This window comes from Scomber japonicus, chromosome 15, assembly GCF_027409825.1.
Source record: "Scomber japonicus isolate fScoJap1 chromosome 15, fScoJap1.pri, whole genome shotgun sequence".
Taxonomy (NCBI): domain Eukaryota; kingdom Metazoa; phylum Chordata; class Actinopteri; order Scombriformes; family Scombridae; genus Scomber; species Scomber japonicus.
Window position 1 is genome coordinate 17,424,963 of NC_070592.1, and position 18,973 is coordinate 17,443,935.

General features: G+C 39.5%; 2 protein-coding genes across 2 annotated transcripts; one reads left to right on the forward strand and one right to left on the reverse strand.

Moving 5' to 3' along the window:
- Nucleotides 1-1,583: 1,583 nt before the first annotated feature.
- fkbp9 (FKBP prolyl isomerase 9) lies at nucleotides 1,584-12,499 on the reverse strand. The gene is made up of 10 exons (XM_053334599.1): nucleotides 12,218-12,499; nucleotides 11,459-11,604; nucleotides 8,488-8,677; nucleotides 8,246-8,391; nucleotides 7,220-7,409; nucleotides 6,097-6,242; nucleotides 5,815-6,004; nucleotides 4,582-4,727; nucleotides 3,848-4,011; nucleotides 1,584-3,744 (listed from the first exon to the last, which is right to left on the reverse strand). The coding sequence occupies exons 1-10, from the start codon at nucleotides 12,418-12,420 to the stop codon at nucleotides 3,565-3,567; spliced, it is 1,701 nt and encodes a 566-aa protein (XP_053190574.1). The 5' UTR covers nucleotides 12,421-12,499; the 3' UTR covers nucleotides 1,584-3,564.
- Nucleotides 12,500-13,448: 949 nt separating this feature from the next.
- crtap (cartilage associated protein) lies at nucleotides 13,449-17,839 on the forward strand. The gene is made up of 7 exons (XM_053334231.1): nucleotides 13,449-14,025; nucleotides 15,079-15,228; nucleotides 15,779-15,950; nucleotides 16,185-16,313; nucleotides 16,444-16,589; nucleotides 16,700-16,783; nucleotides 17,310-17,839. Exons 1-7 carry the CDS (start codon nucleotides 13,564-13,566, stop codon nucleotides 17,379-17,381), a joined length of 1,215 nt encoding a protein of 404 aa, XP_053190206.1. The 5' UTR covers nucleotides 13,449-13,563; the 3' UTR covers nucleotides 17,382-17,839.
- Nucleotides 17,840-18,973: the final 1,134 nt, after the last annotated feature.

Sequence of the window (18,973 nt, forward strand, 5' to 3'; positions counted from 1 at the left end):
AATCACCAGGACTCTTCTGAGTTGAGAGCAGTAGAGCAGTATCCACACACAGACATGGTCTATGAGAAAAGAGTTAAAAATGCCATATTTAGGTGTCCTTTTTATTTTAGACCTACAAAACTTGCGGACGTTTGCTGGAAAGTACGTCGATCTAGAAACCACAGTAATGTGTAGACTGTCGATGTTTCTGTATGTCACTCATGTAAATTGTATGTAAATTTAATGTGATTGTAGCAACTACATACTGTTGTGCACGTCAAGTTTCCTCCTTGGGGACAAAAAAGTTTATTTTGATTTGCTTTGATCTCCTCCCATGATATTATCTCCACGTGCTAACGTCCCAAACATACTATAGACTGTACATAAAACATACGGAAGAGTATTAGGGCCACTGAAAAAAATAGAATTCTGAGGAAAAACTACATTTTGGGTTTTGGAAAAAAGTCAGAAAGTCTAATATAATAATAATCTAATATTAGCTACACACCAATTTTCTGCTGACAGTATTATTTTCCCCTCAGCATTGTTTTTTTCCTTCTTCAAAATACACTATTATGTTCTGGAATTCTCCTACTGCATTTAAAATAATAATGATAATAATAATAATGTAAACTGATATATATTTGGTTACATGTTTCACACACTTTTTCATTTGGTTACATTTCACATCTGTGGGTTACAGTACAGCAAACTCAATCAGTAGGTGCACATTAAATCAGCAGGTGTAGGATAAACATTCTACACTCTTAACCACATATCATAATCTTTGGTGTGGTCATCATAAACATAATCATTAAATGCAATTCTCATTGTGGGTATCAGATATTTACCTACAGTTTATACCACAACTGTCGATTTACATTTACATCTTTAATTTGATGTCACTGTGAATTCAGTGGCGGAGCTAGACTTTTATCCTTGGGGTAGCAAGGGGGTGGCCAAGTGTATTTCAGGGGGGCAATGGTTTATAGACATAACGAGTGCTGCACAGCCTACCTGTTTATGTTGTGTTTACTATTTTTTTTTAAATTTCTACATGGACTTATGGATGTTGGTCTTGTCTTGTGTTGACATGTCATGACTGGTCATTTTTGTCTTATACTGTATACGTACACACACACACACACACACACACACACACACACACACACACACACACTGTGATTATTTTTGGTGCAGAATTTACAAGTTAATTAAGGCTTATTGACCTTTCTTATATACACATGTAAGCAGTAATTTTCAATCATGCTTAAGTAGCCACATACTAAGCAGACAAAAGGTGCAATTTTGAATGCAATCGCAGTCAAAGATTTCAAATCTGCAACTGTTTTTGCGGTGCCGTCAATCATCTGGGGGGGCAGTTGGGGTAGCCAATCAGATTTCGGGGGGGTCAATTGCTCCCCTAGCCACCCCTGTAGCTCCGCCCCTGTGTGAATTATGTTGTTCTCCTAAAATGAATAAACAAAAAAATTAAGTTAACCTGTTTTGTGTTAAATTGATGCAACAAAACTAGAGTTAAATAATCTGAAGCAGACAAGAGTTTTAGGCAAATACTCAAAGACAAATGAAGAGACACAATATCATTTTCTTTTAGGTCAGGTCATTTAATCAAATTAAACTTTGCGCCCACACACATTTACACACATGCACGCACATGCACACACGCACACACACGAGCACAAAGTCCTTGATTGCAATCGGGTGAAACAGGCCATGGAACTACATTTTAGGATTTCTTTGACAGTAGAAAACACAGAAGGCATCTTGACATTTGAAAGTACAACAGTGGAAGGTTTTAGCTGTAAACCGTGTAAATAAAATGTTACCCGAACTTAAAACTCTCACTTAAAATAATCATCTATTTGCATCAATAAATGAGTGGTAACCTTCAGAGACAATTTAAATTTCGATCATCACAGTATATTACAGTGAGTGATGATAGACCCATTGCTCCTGGAAGACCCAGCAGAGAGAAATGAAAATGGTAACAACAGTGAAAGTCAGGAAGGACGCAGAAGTGTTGAATGTAGAGATTGTGGAGTGAGGCCATGGTTTGTTCTTTCACACTAGAGTGCTTTTATACCCTTCAAAAATATGTAATGAAAAACAAGACAAACAACTTGATGAGAGACGAGGTAACAAAAAAAGTCATTCACTATCATCGTTGACCTGAAATACGGTGATATTTAGCTCTCAAAATAATATTCGCATACAAAAATCATCCATCTTTCTTCTCAGACTGGTTGGTTCTTTATGATGGTGATTTTCTATATTTTTCTTATTGTCAACAAATGTCGACTCATGCAGAGCCAGTGAACTGATCTACTAACAAGTATTGTGTGTGTATCGAAAGCCTGATGTTATATTGATATTGTATTCCTCTGTGCCATAGACCTCCATTGTTGTCCAAAAACTAATAATGACACATTAATGACCCACACTGCACTGGGTGATATGTTCCTTCAACCCAAAGAGGGTGATTACTGTAATTTAATTAGAAATGGCTTCAAAGACTAATAACAGCGATTAGTCTGCAGAGAGTAGTTCTGTGTGCAGCAGACACTACTGAGTATGCACATCAATATGGTTCAGTTAACAGAACTTTGCTAGCTTGTTGTACTACACAAGCTAGCAACCTCTTGACTTTATACTGAAGTTCTTTTAGAAATGTATAATGTAACACTGTGAAGCAATGGCGTCTGCTGTACACAGAGCTACTCTCTGGAGACTGAAAACCTGATTGCTATTACTACTATTTGGAGCTGTTTCTAAATAAGCTACTGTTGCTGTACTCTCCGAGGTAAAGAAACATGCTATCTAGCAGTGTTTTTAATAGGTTTTGGACAACAGTGGAGGTCCATGGCATGGAGGAATACAATAAATCAGGCTTTGGCTACACACATAATACTTGTTAGTAGATCTGTTCATTGCTGATTTAGCTAGGTACACGAGAATTGTTGACAATAAGAAAAATAAAGAAAATCATCAGCCTTGTCCTTTAAAAGGTGCAGTGTGTAGAATTTAGTGGCATCTAGCGGAACGGACTTGGCAGAAATATGTTTAAATTAATCTTTAATCACCTGAAAATAAGAATTGTGTTTCCATAACATTAGAATGAGCCCTTTATATTTACATAGAAAGTGGACCCCCTTCCACAGAGCCCACCATGCTGCACTGCCATGTTTCTACAGTAGCCCAGAACGGACAAACCAAACTCTGGCTCTAGAAAGGGCGTTTCATGTTTATTGTGAGTTTTTTGCCACAATAGGTTCTCCTACAGGCTTGGAAGGGGGCGGTGCTGGGTATTCACTTGGCTGTAATCTGCAACCTCACATCTAGATGCCACTGAATCCAGCACTTTGATACTTTAAGGATAAGATGTCCTTAAGCTATCATCTCTCTTGGCACATTTCCCACTCCATACTTGCTATTTTACAATCACAAACCCATCCTCTTCTACTCTACCACCCACATACAGTATGTATCCCTGTAACCCCCCTCCCTTTTCGCTGACTGTCTGACCCTTCACCCTACACCCTGAACTGAGTTTTATTTTTAGTCCCGTCATAGCTCGTCATGGGAGGCGGATTCATCTGCTTTAAGTTTAAACTCGCTCTCTGTAATCTTCCCATCTCCATTACGGTCCTGGTTGGAGAACATGTTGTCAATGATACGATAGGGATCGAAGCCAGGAGCCAGGCGACCTTTACCCTCGTTCACCTGCCGTATGATGTAGTCAGTGAACTATAGAGACAAAGAAAGGAAAGGAAAAGGGTAAATTGAGGATGCACGGACAGAAGCAAAAAGGGGAAATGTATATTCAAATAAAAACACTGTTTGGACATACCTCAGAGGGCTCCACCTGCTTGTTGTTGTCAGCGTCCATCTCAGTGAAGAGGTCAGGTGACACATCATCGTTCCAGATGAACATGTAGCCCTCAGGAAGTCCTTCCTCTATTTCCACCAGCTCAATGTCGAAAATAAGCACAGCACTCCCTGGAACTTCGTCAGCTAGTCAAAGGAATAGTTTAATGTACAGTACTTAGAATCATTTTATTGTTAAAGGTTAAATGAGAAGATCAGTATCACTCTCATGTCTGTACAATAAATATGAAGCTGAATGAATGAACGAAAGATTTCTGAAAATGTTTACAAGTGATTGTTTATCATTATTAAAAATATTGTCTGTAGAAAAATTAGAGTCATATCCTGAGCATAGAAGCTTTATAACTGCAAAATGGTGTTTTTGGTATTTTTTCATGACAGACTGCGCTTTCTTGAAAATGCATGTGTATGTGTGCATTTCGATGCAATCCATAACAAATTTAAACATTTCTAAACATGCTTTATTCTAAAAAATAGTAGAGGATAGTGAAGAGATATTCCAGAGATATTTCAGAGACCTTTAGAGTTTATACCGTACTTTAGTAGTTGTCAACTACCTTTTCAATAAGAGGCACATTTCACCATAAATTGCCACACTTACTTTTATGTGTACATGTATTGTGTGTACATATACAGTGTGTGTGTGTGTGTGTGTGTGTGTGTGTGTGTGTGTGTGCGTGTGTGTGTTTTACTTACTGACTCCTCTCTCTCCATAGCCCAGGTGAGGAGGTATAACAACGTGTCTCTTTTCTCCCACACACATGTCCATCAGTCCATCCTCCATCCCTGGGACTACCTGGTTGGCTCCCAGGACGATGTTGTATGTCTTTCCATAATTATACCTGAAATAAATGGAGTGGGAGTGAAACAAATATACATGGATATATTGCCTATATTTTTTACACTTATCAGATCATAATTTCTGATAATAATTTTCAATACGTGAGAGGTTTATTCTCCTCATATCCCGGAATAATCAAATTGACATAACTTTAAAAGACTGTGTTGCTTTGTCACGGTCAGGATGACAATTTTTGACCCAATATCAGACAAGTTCAGGCATGTCTGTATCTTATCAGGCAGTCATGAGGCCGTAGCTGGGTTGAATCCAGAAACTACTGTCGTTTTGGGAGTGAAACTGGTCAGCTGAAGACTTTCAAAGCATTCTTGAAAGATGTGGATTATCTCTTATAATTATTACATTGAACATTAAACCTAACAGGTCAAGGCTGATGGCCACCCACATAGAGCCTGCTTCTGCTCAAGGTTTCTTCCCATTAAAAGGAGAGTTTTTCCTTGCCGCTGTTGCCAAGTGCTTGCTCATGGGGGAATGTTGGCAAAATGACAAAAATACAGCACATTTCTTACAACACCTGTGAGGGTCCTAAAACCTTATTTAGGTCACAGTCACATAGCTTGAGGTGTATATACAGCTGATTTTGTTCACACTCATCTTTCCGTTCATGTATATTCTTAACTTGGCTTAGTGTCATATAAGGTGGGTGGTGTGTACTACAGGTATCCAAGCAATTGTGTTTTGTGTGTGTGTGTGTGTGTATAAAAGCAGACTGTAGTGAGTATGCTGTGCGCTCTCTATCTCTCAGCTGAGATGTTTTTACTGAACTATGATGTTTAAGAAAGTGCTTATGCTGTTTTAAAGCTGGTGTTGGTACACCTGGCTCATTATTCACACAGGTTATGAATAATAAGTGTAATATGAGTTATGTGTTATACTCCCAATGATGCTAATAAACTAACCTTCTTGCACTGATTACAACACAAGACTTCCGATACTTAATGAGAGACGATGTTACCATTCTTTAAAACTATGTCTCTCTAGTTTTGTTTCTTTTTTTGTTTTGTTTTTCAGTTTTCCTTGGCCGGGAATCCTTAAAGTGCAGATGATCTTAACAGGTCAATGTTACTCACGTAGAGTCAATGGATGTGTCGTCCATCAAAGAGGCATTGTAGTGATATTTGACAAAGTCTCCCTTCTTCGTTTGCTTAATACACTCATCTGGCATGTGAGTGACTGTGATCTCAGTGTTATCTTCTGGGTTGTGGAAGTCGATGATGTCAACGTCAAACACCAGAACAGCTGAACCTGGGATCTTAGTGCCTGAGAGAAAGAAGGCAGTGAGATCTGATATTATAAAATGCAAATTGTTTCTGATACATAACTGGATATTTAAGCTTTACACACACACACACCTGTGCCCTCCTCTCCATAGCCGAGATGTGGGGGGATGGTGATGGTCCGTTTCTCTCCAATGCAGACTCCAATCAGACCCTCATCCATGCCAGCGATCACATAGCCTCGACCCACATAGGTGTCATAGGTACGATTACGAGAGTAGCTGTGGAGCAGAAAATATTAAGAAAAATATTATTATCATACCATCAATATATTATTAACAGTCACAGACAAACCAGGACCTGAATATTAAGATAGCCTTTTGATGATAGTAAACAGTCTTTAATCAAATGCTCAGGGTATTAAGATATAAAATCTTACAGAGACTACAGGATGTTAAATGTGTCAGTTATAAGGAACAGTTTCAGAGAAATTTTACCCTCAAAACCACTGTGACTCAGCTGCAACCAGTAGTGGTGTGTATTAGACATGCAAACATCTGTGGTTTGTGTGTGAGTTAAACAGATAAATGGTGTGGTTTTGTCAAGAGCATCAAATTACTGGTAGATGTAAATGTATGAAGGCATAAAAAATATGCGTCACAGGAAGTAAACAGATGTACTTCGTGTGGAAATATGCATCCTGTTATCTCAGAGTGCAACAAGAGAGTCCTTGAATTTTATACAGGACGTGCAAAATAATTTCTTTTCTTTTTTTATAGAAGTAACAACGAAGAGAACAAGGCATGTGATGATAAAAACAAGAAGTCCTGTAAATGGTTCTCAATTGTAAATGATCAAAGCAGGTGTTTCAAACATGTGTATTCTTTCTAAAGTTGTCACAAAGCAATTTGATAAGAAAATCAGACCTTTGATTACTGCATACTTGCAATATTTAATTTTAATAATTTACTCTCAGACTTGTATTCTTTGATGATATAGGAGGTAGAACTTAAAAAAAGAAAGGAAATTATTTAGAAGATACAAACAGAACATTTCCACAAGTGGTTTTAAGTTTCAATTCATTACTCATTGAATCTTCAGTATGCAGAGAGAAGCTGCCACCTTGAGGCTACTTGAGGAACAACAGACAAAACCACAAAACATTTGCTGAAAATCTACCTACTATTTCTAACCCAAAGATTTACTATTAACCTTCTGTGCAATTAAGTAAAATAATGTAAATTAAACCCACACACACCTGGAATCAAAAAAGGTCCCATCGAGAAGGCTGCCATTATAGTGGTAACGCACAAAGTCTCCAGCAACAGTCTTCCTCATGCAGGACTCAGGCACTTTCTGATTGGTCACTGTGATCCCATCTCTGGGGTTGTGGAGGTCCAGGAGTACAACATCAAACACCAAAGACGCCTGACCTGGGATGTCACTACCTGAAGAGAGGAGAAGAAGAAATGGTGGAAGATGAGAGGGAGGGCCAAGGATAAAGAAGACGGTAGAGAAGGAGATGAGAAAGAACAACAGAAATATATTTTAACCAACCTTCATCCAGTAACAACTTGACATTGAGTAAAAATCATTTTATAAAATAACCTATTCCAAACAATTTCTAAGAAAAAGAGTAAACCTTCACTACAAGTAATAAAAAATGTAAATGTGGCAGTTTGGGATCATTTATATATACATTTTAATCTATTTATGTGTTGCTCTAGCATACTGTATAAAGCAATGTGTAATTTTAATGTTTGACTATATATAAACTGACTTAAATAGACTACCTCACTCTGGATGTGAATATATTTTGCTTCTTTACTAATGGAGGTTATTTGGAAATATGACTGGGCTGGAAAAAACATTAAACTTTTACACATAAGTTTGAAAGTCTCTCGATAGTAAATACTGCAACAACCTGTCACTTAAAGAGTCACAAGCTTGAAGGTGTGCTGAGGGAATATGAGAGGAAACATCTTTCTGATTTTATTACTATGTAAATATGTGGTGAGCAAGAATCAAGCTGGATTCAATGAATTCAAGTAACTGTCACTCAAATTTCATTTTAAAAAATTCAATTAGTTGTGGAATTTCTCAAAGTTTGTGACAGTAAGAAGATGTGAAAAGTTGCTGGTCTAACAGGTGTGAAAGAGTGATAAAACTGTTAAGATGCATGGTGTGTGTGATGTACTGCCCCTTCATGCCCCAAGTGTCAAGTCACTGTCAGGAGTATAATTAGACTCAAGGAAACAAATGATCATAATAAAAAAGATGTTACCGTCTCCGTTCTCTCCGTATCCAAGTGATGGTGGCATAGTGATGATGCGTCTCTCTCCAACACACATTCCCAGAAGGCCCTGATCCATACCTGCGATCAGCCAGCCAATCCCGACGTAAGTGTCATAGGTGCGCATGCGGGTGTGGCTGCAGCAAAGAGCGGAGGAGAGAAGTTACGTGTACGTGTGTGTGTGAAATGTGGGAATGTGTGTGTGAATGAGGTGATGAAAGTGTGGAACAAACCTGGAATCAAAGAGCGTTCCGTCCAGCAGGGTGCCATTGTAGTGGTAGCGGACGTAGTCAGAAACCTCCACCTTTCTGGAGCAGATCAGAGGGGTATGGTAGGTGTTACTCTGGACGCCATCTTCTGAGTTCCATACATCGAGCAGCAAGACGTCAAAATGGAGAATGGAGTCGGGAGGGATGATGTTACCTGAAGAGAAGATGAGATCAATCAGTTTCTATTTCAAACAGCTGTACTAAATGTAATGACTCTTTATTATTCTTCACATATCAGTGCATGTATTTGTAATGTTTGTCTTGTTTAATTACAGACTGACCAGTTAAAGATACTGGGATGTTGGCTGAACATCTGGTTAGATGCCATCCATCATTGGAGCTAAGATGTCAGGTAATATATTGAAAATTGCCATGATGAAATTTAGGTTAAGAAGAGATTCAAATGTCAGTAAAACAATTTGGTTTACTCTCTAATCGAGTGTCACTTACAGTATAAATCTCCAAATACTTACACCTGTCCTTTGTGTTCCCTCCCTACTCATCCGTCTGTGTATTCTATATATCACACATACATATCACTGTATGAGAAACCATAATGACTGCAGGTCCTTTGGTATATAGGCTACAGTAGTTTTAATCCTCCTAAGTCCTCCTTTGCAATATTCTAAAAACCTTGTAGTATTGTGGCAGTGTTTAGCTCAGTGGGTAGAGCATGTGTGCTCCCCATGTGTTGAGGCTATAGTCCTCCCTGCAGGCAACCCCAGTTCGAATCCTGCATCGAACGGTCTGCATGTCATTTCCCCCTCTCTGCCTCAGTTTCCTGTTTCTCTCTACTAACCTGTATATTAAACCTTAAACAAAAAAACCCTAATAAAGTAATGTGTCTAACTTCTGTATCGTGCCATATTTCATGACATAACATTGGGAGGAATATAAAAAATAATAAATCATAGAATATAAAAAGTTGAAAATTGATGGGTGGATGTCATGGTATTATTGGTTGTAACTGGCTGGTTCTAACCTACGTAAGCACGTCATATTCTGTTTTACAGGAAGCAAACATAATTGGATTTTGACATAAGAATACAAAAACATGTCTTTTTTTGTATTTGATTGGCATATATTGTTAAACAGGGCACAATATGATTGGGGATGTAACCTAAAAGGGTTCAAAACTCTCAACTTTAAGGCCACAAGTTTTTCTTGAAGTCAAGCTTTGCTGGAGTTTTGACTGTTTTTTCTTCCCCATACAGCTTGCAAGTATGTGAGGAAGTTGTGCCAGAAATCCCAACCCTGCCTCATAAATTTCTGGGAAATAAAACTGAGTGCTGTTGGGAAGGACACTGATTAAAACTGCTGCACAGTAAATAAAGATTTACATCAGTGGGTTTTCCTCCGTCATTAGGCATTTTGAATGTGGGTGTTCGATTCCAAAATTCAAACTAAAACAGTGTACATGCAAGAGCATTAATCTATATTGGAAAACAAATTGAATGTGTTGCTTTATTTTACTTAGATGCACTTACTTTTGAAGACTTTCACACTTTGAACACCTGAGTGATTTAATCTGAATTTACAACAAAACCAGATGTGAAGATACTCATCACCTTATCAGCCTACATTAAAGGCTAAATAGCATCAGTGAAATCAACACAAATTTGAATGTAAACTAAGAAATACTTGAGTTTGTGTTTAGCTGACTAAAGAAGAAAAAAAGACATAAAACACCTATGCTCTCCACTTGTTGGGATAAATGTTTTTGTATTGTATAAAATTGTTTTTAATTGTATAAAAACTGTGTACTTCCACAAACAAAGCTATTCATGTCATTAATTAATGCCAATTTTCCAGACATACCAAAGAAGGCATGACCTTAGTCACCTCAGTGGAAGCTCCTGAGCATCAATGACTTCGCAGTCTATTCAGTTAAAGCTGCACTCACCGACATTTATGCAACATCTTAACCAGCTGTGTTTGCAAACATGAACATGCTGTCTACAATTTACTAACATCAACTTGTATTTTCTTCTGTTTCAGACAGTTATCCCTCACTGCAGCTTGGCTTCACCATCATGAATTTCCCTTGAGAGCCTCTCAAAGCTTTGTGAGTGTGAAGGAGACACAGATGAGGAGAAGAAGGTGCCACCCACAGCAGGGACGGTTTGGGTGGCAGCCATTAATTCTTTACTACTGCTGAGGTGGCGGGCCTCTTTCCACTTTAAATTTGTTTCCCTCTTTCTCTCTCTCTTTATTGTATTTTCTCTCTCTCATGTTTCCTCTTATTCAGACTGGTTGTAGGCTCAGCTTTTACCTGTCTACACATGTCCCACCTCTCTCCTCCCTCTCCCATTATCTAACTATTTAAAGCACACGCACACACACACACACACACACACACAAATACAAACACAGACACACCGGGTTCTACATGTAAACAGAGCCTTAACATTTTTCTTCTTATCACTACAATCATATGAAAACACATTATTTCTGAGACAAACATAATGCTACTGTGGACAGTTTCTTTATGGTCGCATACAGATCTTAAAAAATGTTATTGTCTGAAGGCTCATGAGGGATGCTCTGACATTGGCGGCGTTAGTATTTCTAGTTGCTGACATTTTTTATCGTGTGGCCTGCTTCCTGGTCTGTGATGTCTGTCTGATGTCATTAAAGATGGATGCTTAGGAACGGACAACTTCCACTCTGCTTTAACTGACTCTGATGCAACACAGCTCCCTCATACTTCTGCCAACATTTAACCAAATTCTCTCATTGTTAAGGCGAACTGGCCAGCCGTGTGCTCACTCATCTGCATATTTATAATGACTCCCCAGAGGAATAAACTCCAGTCCTGTCGTCAAACGTTTGTAATGAGCATGTTATAGTCTGTCCAGACAATAACTCAGTGGCATGATGGGAGATAGGGATGCTTAAGTGACAGGAAGTTTAATACACACTACAACATACGTACCATATCCCTGTTTCCCATAAGCAAGGTGTGGTGGGATTTTTACCAGTCTTCTTTCGTTGACACACATTCCCACCAGAGCTTTATCCATCCCTTGGATCAGCTGTTTCTTGCCAACAAACACGTTGTAGGTGCTGCCACGGTCGTAACTGGGAAACACAAATGTACTTATGAGGACTTTAATTAGTGATAGTACATCCATGCATTCAATGGCTAATTCCAGAAACTGCTAATTTAACCAGAACCCCACTTTCATCAAGACGATAAGACGAGAGATGTCTCAAAATACAATCTTCTTACACTGTCTCATGCATATTACAACTGCAAAAATCATGTGACTGTAAATTAAATATTAGGTTTTGGACTGTTGACCAGACCAAACAAGCATATTGAATACTGATGGCTCCCCAAGTGGAGTAAAGGGACTTTGAGAGAAGTGGGTTCCAGCTAAATGAATGAGGACTGAGTATCCAGTGTGAACCTAATTCTATAAAGTCTCATCTTCTTGCAAATCATCCATCTGATGAGGTAGGAGTTCTTTGTGTAATCCAATAGAGGGTCATAAATATTACAAGGATTTATAGCCCTTGGGTTAAGCATAAATGAATCCAGATCTGCAGTCAGCCTGTTTGCTTGCGTGGCTTCCAGGGACGAACCAACGCGCACTTTTACGCATCACGCACGCTGTTCTCACTGTGCACCCTAGTTTGCAGAACAAACTGGGGTGCGACAGTATAAAGTCATCATCTGTGTGATACTCACCTCGAGTCGAACTTCTTGCCGTCCGGAAACATGCCGTTGTAATGATACCTGACATAATCCCCATCTTTGACTGCGCGCACACACTGCTCTGGCACGAAAGTTTTCTCAATTAAGATGTCGTCTAACGGTACCACAGGAGCGTTGGAGGCGGCGTACGCCACCAGCACCGACATATACAACACGAGCCGCACGCACTGGATCATTTTCAATAACGACAAACTTCTAAACGATGGAGATAAGTATGGGTAAGGCCTGTATGTGTGTATCTGTGCGTGCGCTGCCTCCCTGTTCCCCGGTACTTTGATTTCCTCTACTCCGACCTGGGTATAAGTCCTGCCCCCGGTCCTAGTATAGGAATAATCACACGTCAAGTTAGGCAAAAAACTACACGACTTCCGGTCACACTTAAAAATAAAACTTCTACTGATCGCCTGAAAATCACATTCTGCATTGTTTTATCAAGTACAAGTGAAACATAAAATGACGTAAGATACGTGATCCAATGTGCGTGAGACACAAACAAATTCAAACAAAGCTTAAGTAGCCAGTGATGCTATTATTTTGAAATTGCAAGCTGTATTTCCTGTCTGAGTCCGCTTCTTTGTTGATAAACTAACGCACTTTGGGGATTGAATGGGATAGCTTGGGCACCACGTATTGCTCTTGCGCAGTGAAGCCTCTGCGATGTGTCAACGTGGTAACGTAGGGGTCTCCACACAGCTGCAGGCACATCCCCCCCCTCTGGATCAGTTTAAGCATAACATCTGGCTAAACCTCAGAACTGCAGTCGAAATTTGAACTATGAGCAGGACTTATACTAGTGCTTGCTCTAAGGTGATATTAGGCATGGATACTGATGTGTTGGTGATGTAGGCCTTTAGAGTGGAGGGGGGGTAGACCAGGCAGGAATGTCTGTACGTGGCAGTGGGAGGAGGAGGAGGAACACCAGGGGTCTAATTAGTGATCGAGAGGGTTAAAACTTTAGAGAGAAGTATTTTATGGGAATAATGCGTTGATTAGGCCTTAAAATCAAACAAAGATGCAAACCCACATTGCCCCTTACCTAAAAAATAAATACATTTAGTTACGATGTACAGTTTTAAATGGTTTATTCTCTGTGAGGTTTTGCTTATACTGTGGACAGAACAGCAGCAGTGATTTATACTTCTGTGATCTAGTGGGAGGAGGTACTCTAGAAGGTGGGGGCCGCCTGTTCTTACTCTGCGCCCGGGGGAGGGGAGGCTTTATCCGGATACGTGGTGGAACTTGAGGCGGTCCTACGCAGGCCGACCGTCCGGAATCATCCCAACCAACCAGCCTCCATCCACCAGTTACCAAACTTTAACATGGCACCCTCCACTTCTTCTCGACTGTTCTCTGCGCTGTTGATCGCATTGTCCGTTACTGCGGTGAACTCGCAGTATGAAAAATATAGCTTCAGGAGCTTCCCCAAGCATGAGCTGATGCCTCTGGAGTCCGCGTACAAATACGCGCTGGACCAGTACACCGGGGAGAAGTGGAAGGACACCGTGGAGTATATGGAGATGTCTCTGAGGCTCTACCGGCTGCTGCGGGACAGCGAGGCCTTCTGCAACCTCAACTGCAGCTCCGTCAGGCTGGACGACGAGGAGAAGTTTGCGGAGTTCCCGGAGCTGCGGGCGTTTGGGAACGTGGTGAAGAGGGCTCAGTGTCTGAAGCGCTGCAAACAGGGGCTGCCCGCTTTTAGACAGGCCATGCCCAGCCGGGACACCATAGATGAGTTTGAGAGGAGGGAGCCGTACAGATACCTGCAGTACGCTTACTTTAAAGTAAGCAAATATGTCTAATATGTGGGGGTCAAATCGATAGGAGCCGCATGTTTGAATGGAGAAGTAAGAGAAAGGTGACAACTCTTTGTGGGAGCCAGTGCATCCACAGTTTCTCCCAAATCTCAGTCATGTTTTTCCTGAAATGTGTTTTGACGTCACATACAGTAGCTTACGTGCCACGGATACGCTTTTTGGCTACAAAGGCTGCAAAACCCAGGGGGGACCCATTGCTTATGTGTTTTCTTGTTAATTTATTATTATTGTTATTATGAGGAAATTAAGTTCTGGGGAGGGGACAAAGATTAGTACAATTCTGCTGGTTGATCATCCTTCTTCCACGGTCTAGGGTTAAGCTTTGGGTCACAGCCCTTTAAGTCTTAAAATCACAGGTCAAAGGTTAGAATTAGTCATGTTTAGTTTTGTGTGATTGAGTGATTGTTCTAATTAACTCGAATAATCAATACTGTGTGTGCACAGATGTGTATGAATGAATAGAGAAACATAATGCATGCCTCCATACAGATGTGTGTGACACTTTGCTGGCATGGTTTGGATCCACATGCTCCTTTAGACTGATCAACGTGAATGCTATGCTACAGGCTTGGCCTTGATTTCGAACCAGGTGAACACCAATGGGAGATTTAAGGCCCACAAGTCTAAACTCCGATCATCAAAACACCAAATGAGTGAATAACTTTTGGAAGGATGGTTACAATAGACTGATAGAAAACAGCTGATAGACACTTAAAGTTGTTTTTCTTTAATTTATCACCGGTCAGTATGTAGTCTGTTAATTTAAATTTTATTTTAACGCTAGAATATAACTAAAAGTTTCCTTCCATCTACAATGCAGTCATATTATAACAGTAGAAATCTTAAGATGGAGCCTCTTTGGACCATACATTATCACCATCTGTTCTTAGTGCTTATTTGTTTTGTGTTTTGAGGTACTTCACAGTACTTCAGTAATGTTTTCACACAGTAATTTTTTCTATATTAATGAGGTCAAACATAAAATAGCTTTTAATGTTGTGTTTGTGTTCTTTCTTGCAGTCTGACAATCTGGGCAAGGCGGTGTCTGCTGCCCACACCTTCCTGCTGAAGCACCCCAAAGATGAGATGATGCAGAGGAACATGGCATACTACAAGAGCATGCCTGGGGCCGAAGAATATCTCAAAGACCTGGAGACCAAATCCTATGAAGTATATATATACACACACACACATACACACACATACACACAAAAACAGTCATTATGATATCTGGTCATCATGGGGAGACACACCCATATCCACCATCCCGTCATCCAGTATGGTGGGTATGGGTGTGTGCATATGATGTGGTCTCAGCTTGTGGTAACATGGACTCACACACAACCAACGCTTCTCAAAATGAGTTTAAGGATCCGTCAGTGGCCTGAGCAAATAATGTGGTGTTCAGGGTCATTATGCAAAAACAAAACTCAAAGTTTCATTTGGAGCACTGTTTTGATCTGAGGTTTCATCTTCACTCTCTACCTCACAAAATGATCACTTAAATATTATTGCCTCTGAATAAAATCTCACCAAAGGACGATCTGTGCTCAAGTGTGAATGTAGAAAATGTGAGTGCTCCTGATATAGACAGCAATAGTGATAGAAATAGTTAAATACATGATTGAATTTGTCAAGAAAATCCTGTTAAACCATGTGAATTGCCACAATATTGCAATCATGAATGACTTTTAAATGTTTTTGTCGTGGCTTGTTGCAGACATTGTTTGTGCGTGCCGTGAGGGCGTATAACGGGGAAAACTTCCGTACATCAGTGTCAGACATGGAGTTGGCTCTGCGGGACTTCTTAAAGGTCTATGATGAGTGTCTGGCTGCGTCTGAGGGCCCCAGGGACGTCAAAGACTTTAAAGATTTTTACCCCTCTATAGCAGGTCAGTTCATCCCCCATCATGTCAATACCTCAGTCCTTTATCTATAGTCTATATAGTACATAACTGCATTTCATTTCTTTCATAGTCCTCTTGGTCTCTGCCTTTGTTGTTTGTTTTCATTTGACAACTTCTTCAATAAGTTGGTTTTCTCTGCGTTTATTGTTTGTTGTTTTTTTTTTAACTTTTTGAAAACTCACCTGTCTAATGAACAGCTTGGTTTTCTTTCCTCTCCAGATCACTACATTGAGGTCCTGGAGAGGAAAGTTACATGTGAGAGTGACCTGACACCTGTCGTTGGGGGCTTCATCGTTGAGAAGTTTGTGGCCACCATGTACCACTACTTACAGTTCGCCTACTACAAATGTGAGTATCAAATTGTTTTCATTTTGCAATTGCTGACACACAGTCAGCACACACTGAGCACTTTTATTCTTTGGAGTTATAGTTTATCAAGCAAGTTCCCTGGATTAAGCTCTAATTGGTGTGTTTTCAGTGAATGACCTAAAAAACGCAGTGCCGTGCGCAGCCAGCTACATGCTCTTTGACCCCAGCGATGACGTCATGAAGAATAATGTTGCCTATTACAAGTTTCACAAAAGCCAGTGGGGGCTGACAGACGAGGATTTCCTCCCCAGATCAGTAAGACATGTTAATGATTGCATATTTTATACCAAGACAGTTAATTCTACTTCATTTTACAAAATTCAAACATAAACACAATTTCTTTATTGTTTGTTTTGTGTCTGCAGGAATCAGTGCGGTACCACAACCAGACCACCATGCAGCTACAGATGTTGGAGTTCTCCAAACAGCGCCTAGTGAGCGACGATGAGGTGAGTGCCCATGTTTACATAGTTTTGTGTATTTGTACATTTCAGGGTATTTGCTCAGGTGAAATGACGATAATATACAGTCCACTCTTAGAAATAGACCTGTGTGGATTAAGTTGGATTAGGCTGTTTGCAGCTCTGTCCTTGTGTAATTTATGGAAAAACCCTGGATTCTTCCATCTGGTCACATGACTCCCTTGCAGTACAATGTGGGCCCTGTTTTTATCAGGCTGCAATATCACAGAGCTCCATGGGATGGCAGCATGACACTTGGCATTTCTTTAAGTTATTATGATGCAGCACAAGGACTGTGACCATCAGGGCAACCCTGTGTAAACCAGATTACATGCTGCATGTGGTAAATACTGTTCAGCTCTTGACTGTAATCTCTTAAAATATGTCAGATATGAGAAATCTGAGATATAACTGTGAGTGGGAGGATTTATGCTAATTCACTTGGTGCAGATGTCTCTTTGAAATAAAACGAATGCTTATCTTCGGTTTATTCTTTTTGTGTATGTGTCCGCAGGGGGAGGTGGTGGAGTTTATAGATGAGTTCCTGGATGAGGGTGATGAGCCAACAGTGGAAAATGTGCATTAATACTGAAGAGAAAACAAACTGCACCAACACTCGCGTTTATTGGGTTTTGTAAGAGGTTCTGATTGGTCACTGTGTTTTTACATGCAGCTCCACATTCTGAATATTTTTCTAGATTCTTATTTTATGCACTAATTATGCAGCTCATAGGCGTGGGCATACAGCACAGTGACTAAATGAGACAAGAATGATGGCAATAGAGATATAAATATTTTAACTCACTGTTTTATGAATTCATTCCTCCACTGTGAAATGTGTATGTTGTGAATGGACATTTTTTCAATAAAATAACTCAACAAACATCAGATGATGAGTAACTATCACAATACTACTTCACAGGAAGTGAGTCCAAACAGGAAAACAGCTGGTGGGAACAGTTGAGCTGAAAGTCCTTTGTTTTGTATTTTAAACCTCATTTTAGCTCACCAAAATCACAAAACCTTTCATATCTAATTCATGTCTCTTAATCCTTGGTTTTCTGAAATGTCAGTCCACAAATGATGGTTTGAAGGATTACTTCTCTTGAGTACCTGTTAAGAATTGTAGCCAGGGACTGTGCACATTCTACGCACGCCTGGTACAGCAGTGTCTTTTATCAAACCATAAAAACACTGAACCAGAGAGGTGTCCAATCAACCCTGCAGTGACTCCCTTGCCAGTTAAAAAAAGGCGCAACTGCTAATTGATTTGTTTTGACACAAAAAATGAAATGTCCACAAAGGTGATGCATTACTTACAGTCCGAAGGTTTCCAAAAACAGAGTACATCCACTTTCTGTCATAAATCAATTTCTCAAACATAGACAGAGGAAAAGGTAATATATCCAATACTGAGCGGTCAAAAACGGTTTACTTCTCCTTAGTGAGGAGTTCCAACCCCTGATTATATCAACATCTCTGCCTACAGTTTTATACCTCATATATTTTGAGCATTTAGCTCACTATACTCACATTTAGCAAATTTTTCTTTCATCTGAGACAGAAATTCATGTAAAACAGCATGTTGTATGTAATTGTTAAAATGTGTGTGTATGTGTATATATATAAAATAAATCTAAATCTCAATGTAAAATCTAAATCAAATATTAAATCTAAATCTAAATGTTGAATCTAAAACTAAATATTAAATCTAAATCTACATATTAAATTTAAATATAAATCTTAATTATAAATATAAATGGTAAATCTAAATGTTAAATTGGCCAACAAGTGTAAAACATCAAACAAACAACCAAAACATCTGTTTAATCAGCTTATTCCAAGTCTAACTGATTGAAACTACTGTTGTTTGCTTCTTCAAACTGTGTCTTGAGAAGGTGATTCTGGTTTCTCCTCTTTTTGATTTTCCTCTTGATGGGTCTGTAGTCTGATCTTCTCCTTTTCCTGCTTCATTAAACCCGTTCTGCACCTTCAGATAAGAAAAAGACATGAGCCAATTTCCACTCACATTATTATAATACATCATACATATTTCTATCACTAAATTACTCTTGAAGTCAACAGTTATATGGATAAACAGGCTGACTATGAGTACACAATGAGCCATGAAGACGAAAGTGCATCAGAATGAGCTTCATGTATAAATAACACATTAGT

Bases quoted from the DNA above. Each gene is read 5' to 3' on its own strand.
- fkbp9 (XM_053334599.1), bottom strand. From the start codon at position 12,420: ATGATCCAGTGCGTGCGGCTCGTGTTGTATATGTCGGTGCTGGTGGCG. The intron at 11,605-12,217 runs GTGAGTATCACA...TGTGTTTCCCAG, and splicing joins GGCAAGAAGTTCGACTCGAG to TTACGACCGTGGCAGCACCT. The intron at 4,012-4,581 runs GTAAGTAAAACA...TCCTTTGACTAG, and splicing joins CTATGGAGAGAGAGGAGTCA to CTGACGAAGTTCCAGGGAGT.
- crtap (XM_053334231.1), top strand. From the start codon at position 13,564: ATGGCACCCTCCACTTCTTCTCGACTGTTCTCTGCGCTGTTGATCGCA. The intron at 15,951-16,184 runs GTCAGTTCATCC...TTTCCTCTCCAG, and splicing joins TTTTTACCCCTCTATAGCAG to ATCACTACATTGAGGTCCTG. The intron at 16,590-16,699 runs GTAAGACATGTT...TTGTGTCTGCAG, and splicing joins AGGATTTCCTCCCCAGATCA to GAATCAGTGCGGTACCACAA.